Source organism: Chiloscyllium punctatum, chromosome 15 (genome assembly GCF_047496795.1).
Source record: "Chiloscyllium punctatum isolate Juve2018m chromosome 15, sChiPun1.3, whole genome shotgun sequence".
Classification (NCBI taxonomy): domain Eukaryota; kingdom Metazoa; phylum Chordata; class Chondrichthyes; order Orectolobiformes; family Hemiscylliidae; genus Chiloscyllium; species Chiloscyllium punctatum.
In genome coordinates, this window is record NC_092753.1 from 3,080,503 (window position 1) to 3,098,542 (window position 18,040).

Sequence of the window (18,040 nt, forward strand, 5' to 3'; positions counted from 1 at the left end):
AACTTCTTGGGCTTCTTTTTTATGCTTTGGCAAATTCTTATCAGTGCTCTCTACTCTTGGTTTAGTAGTGTATGATCTCTCCTTTTCCCAACTTCTATCCCTCAGAGGATGAAATTCTGGCCGGAAACTTGTCTTATGCAACAATATGTACTCATCTGCTAATTCTGCTGCCTTTTTCATTTCCTGAACTTTCTGTTCTTCCATGTGAATTCTTACGATCTCTGGAAGTGAATTTTTAAACTCCTCCAGCAGAATAATCTCTCAGAGCCTCAAAGATCCTATCTATTTTCAAAGCACATGCCCATCTATCAAAATGACAAATTCTTTCGAACTCAACACAAGTCTGAACTGGTTCCTTCTTTACGTTTCTAAATCGCTGCCCATGTGTTTTTGGTACCAGTTCATAAGCACTTAAAAAAGCCTGTTTGACCTCTTCAGAATCTCTTGACCCCATGTCTGACAGTGCGGCAAATACCTGATTAGCTCTGCATACCAGTTTAGTCTGAACTAGCATTATCCATAAATTCTCAGACCATTCCATCTGCCTCGCCAATTTTTCAAGTGAAATAAAGGCTATTTCAACTTCTCACATTCAGATTCTCTTTTTGCTCAGCTAAGAATTTTCTTTTTCTTTCTCTCTCACTTCTCTTGGCTTAGCTAGGAACCTTCTCTCTCTCTCCCTTTGTTTATCATCTAACTCCATTTTCCTCAATTGTAATTTAAGTTTTTCTACCTCTACTATGCTAGCCTGTTTCTCTGGCACACCTAAGGTGTTTGAGTAATTGCCTGGCAATTTCAGCTTTACTTTTGTCCTTGGTTAAACCCAAATCTAACTTCTTTGCTAATTCTAAAAGTATGGCCTTTTTCTTCTGAACTTTCTTGGCAAATCCCAGAACCTCTTTAGAAAGTTTAAGGACCATTTCTTTCACTTTTAATTTAATCAACCACAGGTAACCGAAATTAAACAAACTGTCTCACGTTTTCTTTAAAGATCTAGGAACGCTAACCTGCAAGCGTTTAAATCTGCTGGGATTTTTCAAACCCCCAAATCTATTCAAATCTGTCTAAAACAGTTCAAGCCCCCAAACTGTTATGACACAGGGTAAACTCTCCTGTTTACTGTAAATCAGCAACACAAGATTTATCCCACACAGTAATCTGAAAACTCAAGAGGCCAAGAACTGTTTCAAGTAAAAATTAACAACTTTATTCCTTAAAGTATAACAGAGAATAATTAACTATTTACAACTCCTTCCCCTCACGTATCTTTCACCTTCCCTTCTATAATACTACTCCAATAAAACTCCTGATTAAGATTTACAAAACAAAACTTCTTATCTCAAAACCAGACAGCTTTCAGTTTTATCTGTATCCTGTCTTTTCTTCTTCTTGGGGATTCTGCTTCATAGCTTACTGATCAATAAATGTATCTTCAAGGGAGCTATTTTCCAGGCAGTCTTGACATGCTGATAGCTTGGCAGTTCTCCTCTCAACTGTACAATGTTCCCTGGCCTTATACCGCCCCCCCCCCAACCAATGCATCAGATTGTGTCATTGGCTTTTAAGATTGTCAATATACTAAATTCAAACTGGATAGCAGTTTGGTATTTTTCAGAGTACAAATTTAAACTGATTGGCCTAATTCAAACTTGTTTTGCTGTTCCCAGGCTACCAGCTACCCCAGTAGCTGGAGCACATGTTACGTTGCATCTTATGGAGAACATTTACTGCGGTCACTGCTAGTTTTCAACTCTCTTAAAAGATACAGTACACCCACATCTTCATAACAGCTGCCATCTTAAATCGCGTGGTGCTAGTACATGACCGTTATGTTAAGGGAGTTGCAGGATTTTGACCCAATGACAGTGAAGGGATAGTGATATAGTTCTAAGTCAGAATGGTGTATGACTTAGAGGGGAACTTACAGGTTGTGGTTTTTCCATACATTTGCTCCCTTTTCCCTTCTAGGTGAAGAAGTCATGAATTTGCAAGGTACCGTTGAAGTGAAAAATAGGAGATTCACCAAGACAGGACCAGGACCAGAATTGTCAAATCAAAAATACAGTAAAAACCCGAAAGAACTGCGGATGCTATAAAGCAGAAACAAATGGCTGGAAAGGCTTAGCAGGTCTGGCAGAATCTGTGGAGAGAAATTAGAGTTAACATTTTGGGTCCAGTGACCCTTCCTCAGAACTGATGGTAATTAGGAAAATGTTGGGTTTTATGCAGAAGATAAGGTGGGGAGAGGGGGTAAGAAATAAACATAGGTGGAGATAGACTCCACAGAGAGAGAAGGACAATTGAACAGACAAATGAGTGGATAACAATCTAGCTAGGAGGATGAATACTAATGGGGACTGTTGAGGACTAGCAATGGTTGTGTACAACAGCAGACCATGTGACCACAAAGCATGAAGTGTGGGGTTGGGCTAATCGAGAAGCTAAAGCCCTAAAGTTATTGAACTTGATAGAGTCCAGAAGGCTGCAGAGTTCCCAAGCAGAAAATTAGGTGTTCTTCCAGCTTGCGCTGAACTTTGCCAGAGCACTGCAGCAAGCCCGAGACAGATGTTGGCCAGGGAACTGATCGTTCAGGGTCTTTTTTGCAGACAGAACATGCAAAGCAGTTACCCAGTCTATGCTTCATTTTCACAGTATAAAGAAAACCACATTGTGACCAGCAAATGCAGTAGGCTAGATGATAAGGATGATAAAGCTAGATAAAAAGATAACAAAGTCACGGAAGAGTAGTTCAGGGAGCGTGTGCTGAGGCAGGGACAGAATCAGCAATGTAATCTTGCTGGAAATAGACTTAACAGTGGACAATACATATGGTTAGATGCTCACCCTGCAGTTAGTTAGGACATCAGGGTGGCACATGGTCTACTTCAACCCCCACAGTTGCCAAGGAGAATGATGGCTAATGATTGGAACTTTGCCCAGGGGACAAACAAGTTGGCTTATGCATTCCCAACTGGTCTGGTTCACATGTTACTGCAGATCCACAGCAATGTATTTCCCCCTTAACTGCCCTCTGGACAATAAATGCTCACCTAGCCAGCGATGCCCATATCCCATAGATAATATATTTTCTTATAAAGTCAAATTCAAGAAATGAGAAGAGACTCTTAACATTAAGGCAACTTTTAGCCTGGTGTGAAGTCTTAGAACCATTGCAAAAAAATTAAATGGGAATTGGAAGAAAACTCTCCATTGGTTGGAAGCACAAAGGAAAATGGCTGCAGTTGGGAGGTTAATCACCTCAGTGCCAGGACATAATTGCAGGAGTTTGTCAGGTGTGTATCCTAAGTCCCACCATTTCAGGATATCATCAATTACCTTGCCTTCATCACAAAGTCATAAGTCAGAATGTTTGCTGATAAATTACACAAAAGTCAGTATTCGTGACTCAAATCAAACAATCAGCATCCAAAGGCATGGTTTGGGCTGACAGGAGTTACAAAACATATGTCACACAAATGCTGATCAATGTCTATTTCCAAAGAGAAAAACAGCAGTACATCCATCACTATTAACATCACAGGAGCCACCATTAACCAGAATCTTAACTGGACCACCCACTCAAATACTACAGTAAGAAGAGCAGATCAGAAGCTGAGATTTCCTCATTAAAGTAACTCACCCATTGACTCCCAAAACTTGTCCAGCATTTAGAAAGATACAAGTCAGGAATATGATTGAATACTCTTGACTTGCTTGGAGGAGTGCAAATTGAACACTGAAGACTTCAACACTACCTGATCAAAGCAACAAAGCGGTCTGTCTGACTGGCACGAAATGCAGCTGTGTACACTCTACAAGATATACTTCAGAAAATTGTCAAGGCTCTTCAACAATAACTCAAACCTTGACCTCTTTCACCTTGAAGAACACAGGTAGCAGACATGCAAATTCTCCTCAAAGTCACTTACATTTAACCTGGAACGATGACACCACTGCAGTGTCACTGGATCAAAATAGTGGAATTCCCTTTGCAACTGTATTCCACGTGAACCCTAATTGTTCAAGATTGCAGTTCATCACCACTCGGGAAGGAATCCGGGATCAGCAATAATTGCTGGCCTTAAAATAACACATTTCCTTTAAAAAAGGCAATTCCACTGCTATGAATTCCCTACTTAAAGTCATATTGCCTCAACTCAAAACACACCTACCTCCCAAATATGCCCATTTTCCTGGTAATTCCATTTTCCTCCACCTTTGCATTGGAGGGTTTTCCAGTAACACCTGCAGACCACAGAACATTCATACTCTTGTGCACTTCTTTTGGATCATCCCAAATCTCTCACCTCATTCATTGTCCAACTTCTTCCTATTTCCTGTTTTACATTCTTTTTCCCAAACACACTCATTCCTTGCCTTCTCCCTGCTTCTTCATTCTCCTCCTCCAACCTGCTCGTCAGCCATCTCCTTAACTTCATATCTAAGCTCTACAGACTGGAGACGAGGTAAAGGAGGAAGAAAATTTTAATGCAACCAAGAATGAGCAACAGTTCGTCATCAGAAGGAATGATATAATTGAGTCTTTTTATTAGTACAATGGAAGTTGAGATTCAATAAGCGACATGAAATTATGATGGGCTTTTGCTAAATGAAACAAAAACTATATACGCTGCTCAATTAGTCAATAATTTGTGATCAAAGATGAACAAGAACAAACTTTTTCAAAAAAAAAAAGACATGCTCCAACATAGAATGCACTACCAAAAGCAATCCTGCACCATGGACTGTTTAGTTATTAAAAAGTGGACAATTTTTTCAACAATGAATCAAAAGTAAATGCAAAATTCAACCAAATGGATTGAAGTGAAACGTCCTTTCAGCAAACTGATACATTTCCTGAATAGCATACCTCAAATGTGCTTATTCAAAACAGATTTTTACAAATAATTTGGTACTTTCCCCAACAGTCAGCTGTCATGGTGCATATATGCACCAATAATTAGGTAAAAAAACAAGATGAGGTCCTACAAGCAGAATTTAGGGAGTTACGAGCCCAGTTAAAAAGTAGGATCTCTGAGGTAATAATCTCAGGATTATTACTACGGCCACGTGCTAGTCAGAGTTGAGATGCAAGAATAAGCAGGATGAATGCATAGCTTGAGAAATGGTCCAGGAGGGAGGGGCGTAGATTTTTGGGACCAGTTTTGGGGGAGGTGTGATTATTACAAAGTGGACAGTCTATGTCTACTCCGGACTGGAACCACGTCCCAGGGGATGCTTTTGCTAATGCTGTTGGGGAGAGTTTAAACTAATGTGGCAAGGAGATGGGAACCAAATGAGGACGTTAGTGTACAGTGGAGGTAATAACTAAAGCCTGTAAGGAACTAGATAATGAAGTCAGCGTGACTAAGGAGAAGAGCAGACAGCGAGCACATGATGAACACAGAGAGACTGGGGGTCTGAGGTGCATTTGTTTAATGTGAGATGTATAGTAGGTAAGGCAGATAAACTTAGGGCTTGGATTTGTACCTGGGAGTATGACGTTATTGCTGTTACTGAGACTTGATTGAGGGAATAGCATAATTGGCAAATAAATATCCCAGGATATGGATGCTTCAGGCAGGATAGAGATGGAGGTAAAAGGGGTAGAGGAGTTACATATTGATCAGAGAGGATATCACAGCTGTGCTGAAGGAGGGCACTATGGAGGACTCGAGCAGGGAGGCAATATGGACAGAGCTCAGAAATAGGAAGAGTGCGGTAGCAGTGTTGGGGCTGCACTACAGGCCTCCTAACAGCGACCGTGAGAATAGAGGTACAGATTACAGAAAGATGTAGGAACAACATGGTGGTGGGTAATAGGAGATTTTAATTTTCCCAACATTGACTGGGATTCACTTAGCGTTAGAGGTCTAGATGGAGCAGAATTTGTAAGGAGCATCCAGGAGGATTTTATAGAGCAGTATGTAAATAGTCCAACTCAGGAAGGGATAGTAAATAGTCCAACTCAGGAACTGGACCTGGGTGTTAGGGAATGAGCCCAGCTAGGCAGTTGAAGTTTCAGTAGGGAAATAGTGATCACAATTCCATAAGTTTTAGAATACTCATGGGCCTAAAGGAAGGTTGCTAAATTGGGGAATTCCTGATTAAGAGCTTATGCCTGAAATGTCAATTATCCTGCTCCTCAGATGCTGCCTGCCCTGCTGTGCTTTTCCAGCACCACACTCTCGACTCTGATTTTCAGCATCTACAGTCCTCACTTTCTCCCAAATTGGGGGAAGGCCAACTATAGCAACATTCGGTAGGAGCTGGGGAATGTGGATTGGGAGCAGCTGTTTGAAGGTAAACCCACATTAGGTACGTGGGAGGCTTTTAAAGAGATTGATCAGAATGCAGGACAAACATGTCCCAGTGAAAATGAGGGATAGAAATGGCAAGATGAGGGAACCAGGTGAATTAGGGATGACAGTTGAAATTGTGAGTCTAGCTAAGAAGAAAAAGGAAGCATACATAAGGTCAAGGTGAGTGAAAACAGACAAAGCTTTGGAAGAATATCAGGAAAGTAGGACCAATGTGAAACAAGGAATTAAGAGGGCAAAAAGAGGTCATGAAGTATCTTTAGCAAACAGGGTTAAAGAAAATCCCAAGTCTTATTCGTATATAAGGAGCAAGAGGGTAACGAGAGAAAGAGTTGGCTGATTCAAGGACAAAGGAGAAAACTTATGCATGGAGTCAGAAAATGGGTGAGATTCTTAATGAATCTGTATTCACCGAGGAGAGGAACAGGACAGATGTTAAGGTTAGAGACAGATGTTTGATTACTCTCGGTCATTCGACATGAGGGAAGTAGCGTTGGGTATTCTAAAAGGCATTAAGGTGGACAAGTCCCCAGGTCTGAATGGGATCTCTCAAGTTATTGAGGAAGCGAGAAGGGAAATAGCTGGGACCTTAACTGATATCTTTGCAGCATACTTGAACGTGGGTGAGGCCCTGGAGAATTACTAATGTAGTCCCTTGTTTAAGGGTAGCAGGAGTAATCTAGGTAATTATAGAGCAGTGAGCCTGACGTCAGTGGTGGGGAAGCTGCTGGAGAAGATACTGAGGGATAGGATCTATTTACATTTGGAAGAAAATGGACTGATCAGTGATAAGCAACATGGTTTTGTGCAGGGGAGGTCATGTCTTACCAACTTAATAGAACTTTGAGGAAGTGACAAAGTTGATTGATGAGGGAAGGGCTGTAGAAAGCATATACATAGACATCAGTAAGGCATTTGATAAGGTTTTCCATAGTAGGCTGGTGGATAAAGTGAAGTCACATGGGGTCCAGGGTCTACTAGCTAGATTGATAGAGGACTGGCTGGGCAGCATGAGACAGCAGTAGTGGAAGGGAGTTTCTCAAAATGGAGAACTGTGACCAGTGGTGTTCCACAGAGATCAGTGTTGGGACCACAGTTCTTTGTGATATACATAAGTGATCTGGAGGAAGGTATAGATGGTCTGATTAGCAAGTTTACAGATGACATTAAGATTGGTGGAATAGTAGACAGTGAAGGGGATTGTCAGAATATAGATAGATTGGAGAGTTGGGCAGAGAAATGGCAGATAGAGTTCAATCTGGGAAAATGCAAAGTGATGCATTTTGGAAGATCCAATTCAAGAGCAAACTATACAGTAAATGGAAAAGCCCTGGGGAAAACTGATGTATAGAGAGGTGAGTGTTCAAGTCCATTGTACCCTGAAAGCGCCAACGCTAGTCGATACAGTGGTCAGACGACATATGGCATGCTTTCTTTCATCAGACAGGATATTGAGTACAAGAGTTGGCAGGTCATGTCACAGTTATACAGAACTTTGGTTTGGCCACATTTGGAATACTGCATACACTTCTGGTCACCACATTACGAGAAAGATGTGGATACTTTGCAGAGGATTCACAGGAGGTTCACCAGAATGTTGCCTGGTATGGAGGGTGCTCAATTACTAGGGAGTCACAAGGTGAGGGGGGAAAAGTTTAGGGGAGATATGTGTGGAAAGTTCATTACAGAGGGTAATGGGTGCCTGGAATGCATTGCCAGTAGAGGTGGTAGAGACAGGCACGATAGCATCATTAAAGATGTATCTAGATAGATACATGAATGGGCAGGGAGCAGAGGATACAGATCTTGCAAAAATAGGTGACAAGGTTCAAAAGAAGACCTGGATCTGCGCAGGCTTGAATGGCTGAAGGACCTGTTTCTGTGCTGTCATTTTCTTTGTTCTGTAGCAGCATAGCAAAGTTTAAACAATTTCAGATGAACACAATGGAAAAATAAAGCAAAAAAAAAAATCATCTTAATGTTTGTATACTGTATTGCAAACTAGCGTAATCAAGGCCCACCTTGAACAAAATACTGAAATACTAATGGTGCTTTTCTTAAAGCTAATAGTGGTGGTAATACATGCAGTTTTTTTCCCTCTCATGAAAATAAACATTTTCATGGCACCTGCTTGAACCTGTCCCAAGTGAATGAGAAATGCTGGAATGATACAAAGCAAAATGGACCATGGCAACATGCCCTTCCACGTTACGGTTATCTTTGCTTTCAGACATTTTACAAGCTGTTTGGAATAAAATTGTGAAATTCCACAAAGGAGCTTGGTAATCAAAAAGTACTTCAAGCAAAAATCAAGGGAAGATCCAAGGAGTATTACTGTATTACTTGTAAAGACTGTATTATTGGATTATATTACTGTATAAGACTGTATTACTTGTAAAGACAATAAATAAAATCAAATTTTGCAGAATTATAATCCTAATTTCCAAATTTTTTGATGATAATCAAAAGAAAAATTTATCAATATATTAAAAAATACTACTCATGAAGTATTGAGTTCTCAGTATAGCCTACAGATGGTTAACATTTTCTAAAATATCTTCAGCAGGATATATCACCACAATATTCTAAGCAAAATGCAACAGATAGTTCATACTGAAGGAAGGTCACTAGACTTGAAACGTTTTCTCTCTATAGACGCTGATGGGTTTCTCCAGCAATGTGTTTTTGTTTCAGATTACCAGCATCTGCAGTTCTTCGTTTTATTTAAATAATTTATATTCAACCTAACAGCTCAACATATGGGATTATTGAAACAGGTAAGTCTTTTCAGCTTGTGGCATTAATTAATTAGATCAATTAAAATCTTGATTATTGCAGCCTTGTTTTAGAAAAATTAGGAAAAGTATTTTGATCAGAATGAAAAACATTTGCATACAGGTTTGTGGTTTCATAGTTTAACATTGAGGTTACACCTTCCAAAAATGCTTTAATGATTAAGAATCTGCATTTTTTTTTAAATCATGACTGTATAAAAGAAATAATTATGGGAAAACAAAGGTGTCAGATATGTAGAGGCGTTAATAGCTAGGAACTAGAGTTGAAAAATGTTGTTTCAGAGTATCAAATATATTAAAATGTACATATTGCTGAAAAGAAAGATCTTGCACTTATCAGAACAAATACCAGACTGCCAATTTCAATTTATCACAACAAATTACACTACAGGGGAAACAGATGCTGACTGATGGAAATGCAAGAGACAAAGCTTCAGCAATATCTCTCCTACTTCAGTAATATTTAAGTTATGGATGACCTTGCCACTATCACCCTTAAGCATTTATAAATCAAGTTCATTTTCTGTTCCGGTAAGATTTATTTTTCAAAATAATCATGATGATTCTATCCTAAAGTTATGGATGTTAAGAACTCAAATTTGGTTTGTTTCTCTAATGATTTATCAATCTGTCTGTATGATTAAACTTACCAGAGTATATAATCCAATTAAACATCGCCATCAGGTTTGGAGATTATCAAGTCTAAACTGTTTAAAAATTATTTTCTATATATCAAACAATCAGGCCACTGCCACTCCATTAGGAATCTTATCAGGGTCTGAGACGGAAAGGTCACATCCAGACCAGAAATGGTTGGCACATTTCCTTCAAGGCTTTTCGACAATAATAGTCTCCATAATGGTGCCATGGAACTAAGTGGAGAAAGTGAGGACTGCAGATGCTGGAGATCAGAGCTGAAAATGTGTTGCTGAAAAAGCGTAGCAGGTCAGGCAGCATCCAAGAAGCAAGAGAATCGACGTTTCGGGCATGAGCCCTTCTTCAGGAATGAGGAAAGTGTGCCCAGCAGGCTAAGATAAAAGGTAGGGAGGAGGGACTTGGGGGAGGGACGTTGGAAATGCGATGGGTGGAAGGAGGTTGAGATAAGGGTGACAGGCTGGAGTGGGGGTGGGGACGGAGAGGTCAGGAAGAAGATTGCAGGTTGGAAGGTGGTGCTGAGTTTGAGGGTTGGGACTGAGAAAAGGTTGGGGGGGCGGGGGGGGGGGGGGGGAAAAGAGAGAAGGGGGTGGGGGGGGGGGGAAGAAGAGGGGAAACGAGGAAACTGGAGAAATCAGTTCATCCCTTGTGGTTGGAGGGTTCCTAAGAGGAAGATGAGGCGCTCTTCCTCCAGCCATCGTGTTGCTATGGTCTGGCGATGGAGGAGTCCAAAGACCTGCATGTCCTTGGTGGAGTGGGAGGGGGATTGGAGTGTTGAGCCACGGGGTGGTTGGGTTGGTTGGTCCGGGTGTCCCAGAGATGTTCTCTGAAATGTTCTGCAAGTAGGCGGCCTGTCTCCCCAACATAGAGGAGGCCACATCATTTATTGCATCCGCTGCACCCGATGTGTGTGGAGGTGCAGGTGAATTTGTGGCGGATATGGAAGGATCCCTTGGGGCCTTGGAGGGAAGTAAGGGGGGAGGTGTGGGCGCAAGTTTTGCATTTCTTGCGGTTGCAGGGGAAGGTGCCGGGAGTGGAGGTTGGGTTGGTGGGGGGTGTGGACCTGACAAGGGAGTCACCTATCGCATTTCCAATGCCCCTCCCCCAAGTCCCTCCTCCCTACCTTTTATCTTAGCCTGCTGGGCACACTTTCCTCATTCCTGATGAAGGGCTCATGCCCGAAACGTCGATTCTCCTGCTCCTTGGATGCTGCCTGACCTGCTGCACTTTTCCAGCAACACATTTTCAACCATGGAACTAAGTACCAACTTGAGATTTTCATTAGATGAATCGCCACTAGTTGCTGTGGTAGGCTTTGAGGCTATGACCCTAGAGCGATAACCTGGGCCTCTGGGTTATATTTCAGTTACATTGCCATTATGATACAATCTCCTATTGCACGTGGCCTTGATAAATGTACTCAACATATTTCAAAGCAAATATATTACTTGGCACTTTTGTTTTGGATAAAAATGCATTGCAGCAAGTCCTTACCTCTTTGGATAGCCGTGTAAACAGGTCTCCTCCCCGGAGAAAGTCCAACAGAAGGTACAGCTTCCCTTCAGTCTGGAAAGCTTTGAAAACGTAGTTCATTTGGATGGGTATTAATTTAAAAGGAGTCAACAATAACAGTTATATTTATTATAAATTAGACAGCTCGAGTACTTTATACAATTTTGCAATCGTTAATATCCTGTGTTACCACTGGCCTTATAAATCAATGGCATGCATTTTGATTTAAGTTTTGCCACAAGCACGTAGCAGTTGGGAACATTCAGAATAAATGTGAAGTTTAGAGCACTTTTGTAGTCCTAGCTGTTATCCTATCACTCCTTTACCTTCTGCTTTATCAAGTTAGCTTTCCAACACATTTTTATGGCTCAACTTTAATATTTTCTCAGATTTAGCATCACTGGTCAGTCTGAATAATGGAGGATGTTTATCAGAGTACACCTTCTTCTGTAATATCTAGATGAATAGTGAGATCCAGGAATAATAATATCAGAACATTTAAAGACTGTATCACAATTACAGCAATGAGTCTCAGGAATCAGTGTCCACCACTCTTCAAACTATAGGCTGAATATCGCCATCAAAATAGATTTTGAGTTCTAAACCAATGTGATTGGTAGTTGAAAAGTATAAAATACATTTTGCCATTAACTCTCTAGTAATACATCAATGCATTAAAGTGCCCCAAAAAGGAGAAAGAAAAGTCTCATTTTTTGACATTGAGCCACTGAGTAAAATCATGGAAAATGACAACAGTTGAGTAAAGAGGTAGGTTTTACAGAGCATAGCATGAGCTTGGAGAGATGGATCAATTTAGGAGGGAAATTCCAGAGTTGAGGACCTCAGTGACCTCGGGACAGCCACCAATGGTGGAATGATGACAATCAAGGATACAAAAGAAGCTAGAAATGGAAGAGTGCAGATATATTGATGGCTTGTAGGGTTAAAGGGGGCTACAGAAGGATGGAAGGTAGGGTTGTAGGGGTTTTTAACACTAAGATGGGGATTCTAAAATTGAAGCATTGGTCAAAGTCAGTCAATGATATGCATAATTTCAAAACTCATTCACCAATTAAGATTGAGCAGAGCTTTGGACAAACACAGGTTGATGACAACCTGGTATAAGGACTGGTATAGTTAAGTCTAAAAAGGGAACAAAAGCATGAGTGAGATTTTCAAACAGATGATTTAAAGAATGGTCAATGGGCGGTTTGGTTGATTGGTGCGGGTGTCCTGGAGATGTTCCCTAAAGCGCTCTGCTAGGAGGCGCCCAGTCTCCCCAATGTAGAGGAGACCGCATCGGGATCTCCGGGACACCTGCACCAATCAACCACACCGCCCCGTGGCCCAATATTTCAACTCCCCCTCCCACTCTGCCGAGGACATGGAGGTCTTGGGCCTCCTTCACCACCAGACACCTGGAGGAAGAACGCCTCATATTCCGCCTCAGAACACTTCAACCCCAAGGCAATGTAGACTTCAACAGTTTCCTCATTTCCCCTTCCCCCACCTCACCCTAGTTCTAAACTTCCAGCTCAGTAACTGTCCCCATAACTTGTCCGGACTTGTCCGACCTGCCTATCTTCTTTTCCACCTATCCACTCCACCCTCTCCTCCTTGACCTATCAGCTTCATCCCCTCCCCCACTCACCCATTGTACTCTATGCTACTTTCTCCCCACCCCCACCCTCCTCTAGCTTATCTCTCCACGCTTCAGGCTCACTGCCTTTATTCCTGATGAAGGGCTTTTGCCCGAAATGTCGATTTCGAAGCTACTTGGATGCTGCCTGAACTGCTGTGCTCTTCCAGCACCACTAATTCAGAAAGCTTTTCACCGTGTCTCAGTACACATGACAATAAATTCAATAAAGCTGACCATCTACATTTACAGCGAATCTGAAGTGTTTATAGATTAAAGCATTGATACAGATGAAAAATAGAAGGGGTCAAGAATAGTTCCTTGGGAAACTTCGGAGGTAGCAGTGAGACGAGGAAGAGCAGCCAGTATAAGTAATTCACAGGTTACAGTTAAGAAAGATTAGAACAGAACTAAATACATACAGCACTTCCACTTAGCTGGACAGTGAAAACGTAGATTTGAGAATGGTGTAGCGCATAGTGTCAAGGAGGTGCAATGTATTGTCAAAAGATGTAGACAACTTCAAAAGAATAGGAAGGGATAATTTATCACTGTCTCAAAGGATGTAATTTGTAGCATATCACACACACGTCCTTTTATTTTTAAGTAAAAAGACAAACTTGTATTTCGATAGTATCTACAGTTATCTCAAGTATCCCAGAGGTCTTCAGTCAGTGGCATGCAGTCACTGTTGTAATGAAAGAAACAATGCACGCAGCAAACTCCTACAAGTGTGAAAATTGTCAGAAAATCTATTTGTGATATTGACTGAGGGGTAAATAACGACAGGAAGAGAAATAATTCCCCAAACCTCTCTTCAAAACAATGCTGTGGAATTGTCTGTTCATCTATGATAGCAGCTGAAAGTCACAATTCAATGTCTCATCTGAAAGACAGCAATGTAGTACTCCTCAGTAACTTTGGGTTGACGTCCCAGAGTGGGACATCAATACATAATCGTCTGAATAAAGTGCGAACTGAGCCACACATTACACTTCAGACTAATAAACCAATGTTTCAAATACCTGCAAGAGGCGCAAGAACCACCTTCATATATTATGAAAGCTTTTCTAAAAGATATCAGAACACAAGACTTCAACAATGCACCATCTTCCCCACCCCCATATCTTCTCAGGATTATTGCAATACTGCATATTACATTTTTTTTCAAAACAAACTTACCATAGTGTAATTTGACGATGAATGGATGATTCACTTCAACTAATATATCACGTTCCATTTTAGTCCGAACTCTGTCTCTTACTGTAACGAGGGCAAAATGAAAGGCAAGTTTGATAAATACTTAAGTAGAAAACTTAAAAGGTGGCAAGAAATATATGTATCACATGGTTAAATTTTTATTTAGTGAAGCATTGCAGACAGGATACTGCAAATAAACTTCAAAACAAGGATAAAGTACAACATGTATACTTGACTAAGTAAGAAATTACAGCAAACTATTAACCAGCCCCTTGTCAACTGGCACTCAAACCAGCAAAAATTATACACCTTAAATATTGTAATATTTATGCTGTAAATAAAGTGTATCACCTGCATTATGTTTCTATTACTTACTGTGCATTTTTATATTGATTTTAAGTGACATATTGATATATTTACACAGTTTTTTTGAGGGATGTTGATGTCTCAAAACTTCGCTTGATCAGGGTTTACTGCGATTGTGTATACCTCTTCATTATCCAAAATATTTGATCCACCAGCACACTCCTGGTCCCTTTTGTGCCAGTTAATTAAAAGTTTGCTGTAACCTATTGTTAAAAAGTCAACTGAGCTATATTCTTCACATTTTCTCCCACCATATACAAGTTCTTATAGGTAACAACCTCTCATACTGGAAAGAATTGTGACGCAGTGTACAGTTCCCAGGAACAAAATTCCAAGGGTGGGGACACCTAACCAAGGTTAAATGCAGCAACTGAGTAATTCTATGGGGATCTTGCTAAGTTCCACTGTCTGAGAAATTGCATCAACTTCATCAATAGCAATCAGGCACAAAATGCACACGAAATACATGAGTCAATGGTTTCCCAGAAACCAGATTAAGCTGTTGAGTCATTCGAGTTTTCCCCAACATTCAATTAGACTGCAATTCATTTGTACATCACCTCCATTTGTCAACATTGGGTTCATATTGCTTGATGTCCTTACATAGCAAACATTTACTGCTCAGTCCTGAAAGCTCCAAGTGTTAAAATAAAGAAGGGGGTGTGGGCAGAGGGTGCTGGACACAAAGGGGATGGGGGGAGATTGAGCTGAAGGGAAGAGGGGGAGATTAGGGGACTTGGTAATTGGAGATGAAAAAGATTATTTCAAATTGCTGCTATTGTGTATGCAAAACATGCTTCCTGATTTTTTCTCCCAATTTCATTGAAGTATTAAAATTATGCCTCCTTGTTTTTAATTTGCCAGTGGCAAAGTTTTATACCAACTCAAGGGAATAACTTTAAACAGATTTTAAAAATTTAATTCTATTCACTACCATATTATTCCTCAATTTTCTACATTCGATCACAATCATATCAAAAGAAATGATATCTAGAAAGAAAATACAGATCATATGAGGGGAAATTATCAGAATGAGGAAAGTACATGGAACCCCAGCATGAATTCACTATAATCTTTGAGCTTCAACGGGAAGTTGATCATTGCCTGATGGTGGGGTACTGAAACTGTCCTGAACTGAGTGGCCAGAATGCTTGAAGTACCTAAATACCCAGAAACTTAAAAACAGCAAGAGGGAGTTAACCTCACATCTAATATTGGAAGCGTGTGTGACTCATTGTATATTTAAAATATATAACTTACAGTGCACACCACAAATTCCTGAATTTAATAAACAAAAAATTTGTTCACAAAAGCAAACTTCAGAAGACTGCTATATTATAGCTTGTATCAAATAACAGAACCATACCAAAATACAGGGCTGCCAATAAACCAAATAATTCAATAGTTAGTTCCAACCAGATCAAATACTAACGTTTTCACAATCATTGTATTTTAATTCTATATAGGTTAATGGAAAGCGGCACAAAGGAGAAAGCTATTCAACCTTCATTCCAATGCTGACTTTTTGAAAGAGACATCAGTAACCTTGCAAGTTCGAGAACCTGTCCAACACCTTTTAGAAATTATTTATGGATCACATCAGCATTCTAGGTTACAGCATATCAGATCCCAAATTAGCAAACAGTTCTCCTAATTTTCCCTTTAAATATTTCGCCGTTTAAATCTGTTACTTGATTCCACAAAGGGAATAGTGCTTCCTATCTGTTCCATCAATACCTTTCATTTTGAATTCCCTAACGTCTATTAAGTTACCATCGTGTTCCAAGAACGACAGTTACATTTTCCAACATTTTATTATAGCTAAAGTCCTTGATCCCTGATGAGTAACCTTCTATGATTCTACCAAATCACATACATCTTTCATAAATGTAAGCTTGCAGCACTGCCTGTTGCAGTACTCCAGCTGAGCTGATCGCCCATGGAAAGATCTGGTGTGCTAATTCTGCAAAACCCCTCTATTAAAAAAAGCAAGATTTCTAGAGATTTTTCTTGGGAAGATCAATTGCTTGACCTGTAAGATAGAACGGCACAAATCATTTGAACAGTTATTCAGTAAAGGTGACATAACATGACATGCAAAAAATGTGATCCAACTCTAAAGTGCATTTCAACCTATTTTAAAAATAATCCCAGATATTTGTCTTAACAACTTAAACTCTAACGAAAGGGTAATCAGCTGCTTTCTTAATGGTTTAATATCCTAAAGATCTGTTCGGGTGTGCATTCTCAAAGACTGATGAGATGAGAAACTGCCCGATTTCTCTGTTGTCCAGAGGTATTGTCTGGCTGGTCTTGAACTAGTTTTCTAAATAACTCCTATCCAAATACACAAGTCTTTAATAGGCAACCAACATGTTAGCATAGTAGAGATTTCCTCCAGGGTGCTTTATCAGGTAAAACAATGCTTACATTATTTCCCTCAACACAAGAAATATGGCATGGATATTGCAGTATTGATGGATCCAACACATTTATTACAACTCCATAAACATTACATTCCGCAGCCCAGTAAGTGTCTATAATACAATTAACCTAGTACTTTACAGGAGGAACAGGTTTCTAGTAGAATGTCAAGCTTCAAGTGATGAGTAAGATGAAGTATGAGACCCTTATACCTTCAGGTATGATATAGTGATGTTATCACAAGCTTGCTTCCTAAAGGCAGATTGACCATTTAACATAAGTCATTTATTTGCTTCCATATTCCATTAGCCTCATTACTAATGACTTTTTAAAAAAAAAAAAAAATTTTTTTTGGTTGGGCCACCGTTAAATAATTTGAGTATTCACAAAGTCTCGGCTCATCCATGTGCTACTGTACTGTGCTCATTACACCCATTATCAATCAATTACACCTATACTTATAACCTTTGCAATGTCAATTTATTCCTTAGTATTAATTCAGCATTTATGGATGTGCATCAGCTTTCCACTAACCACAATTACAAATACCATAAGTTGGCAGAAAAAATTTAAAGTATACTGAATTGTTAGCAGAAAAATGCAATATCATGAGTTCAAATGCAGGGAAAAACACGTACATATAATAAATTACATACCTTTTAATGTAGCCTTTTTAAGCACCTTCATAGCATATAATTGTCCAGCATCAGAACCTTGGGCTTTCCTAACCAGAAACACCTAAATATAGAAGGGAAGAATATTTTGTGTAAAAACTAGCATTCATAATACACCAGTTTAGAAAAGAAGTTTCAGAGAAATATAAGCAGACAAAATTGACAATGCACCAATGAAACAGCTGAGAGGAGTGTTTAAAGTTTGAATAGAGGTAGGCTTTTAAAAATAAAAGTTCTGCCGGGAATTTTTTTTAAAAAAAAAAGAGGTTTTGAGGGAATAGATTTCCGAGCTTGGGGCCAACTCTCACTTTCTTTTGGAGTGTAGATGATTTGTTCAAATGCTTGGTCTGTTTAAATTTGGGAGTAGTCCAGCACGTATTCATTTAGAGAATCAATTTGCATGCAGCTTTCACAGGGAAAAAGAGGGCGATCGCACAGCTTGGAGAGAACATTACG

At 39.9% G+C, this 18,040-nt stretch overlaps 1 protein-coding gene across 7 annotated transcripts in view; it reads right to left on the reverse strand.

Moving 5' to 3' along the window:
• LOC140485987 (ribosomal protein S6 kinase alpha-3) overlaps positions 1 to 18,040 on the reverse strand; it is a 117,823-nt gene that overhangs the window by 49,492 nt on the left and 50,291 nt on the right. For all 7 annotated transcript variants that reach the window (XM_072584483.1, XM_072584479.1, XM_072584482.1 and 4 more), the window contains 3 exons: positions 17,567 to 17,648; positions 14,103 to 14,183; positions 11,264 to 11,343 (listed from right to left, as the gene is read on the reverse strand). In XM_072584483.1, the coding sequence (XP_072440584.1) occupies positions 11,264 to 11,343; positions 14,103 to 14,183; positions 17,567 to 17,648 (243 nt within the window). The remainder of the gene's footprint in view (positions 1 to 11,263; positions 11,344 to 14,102; positions 14,184 to 17,566; positions 17,649 to 18,040) is intronic.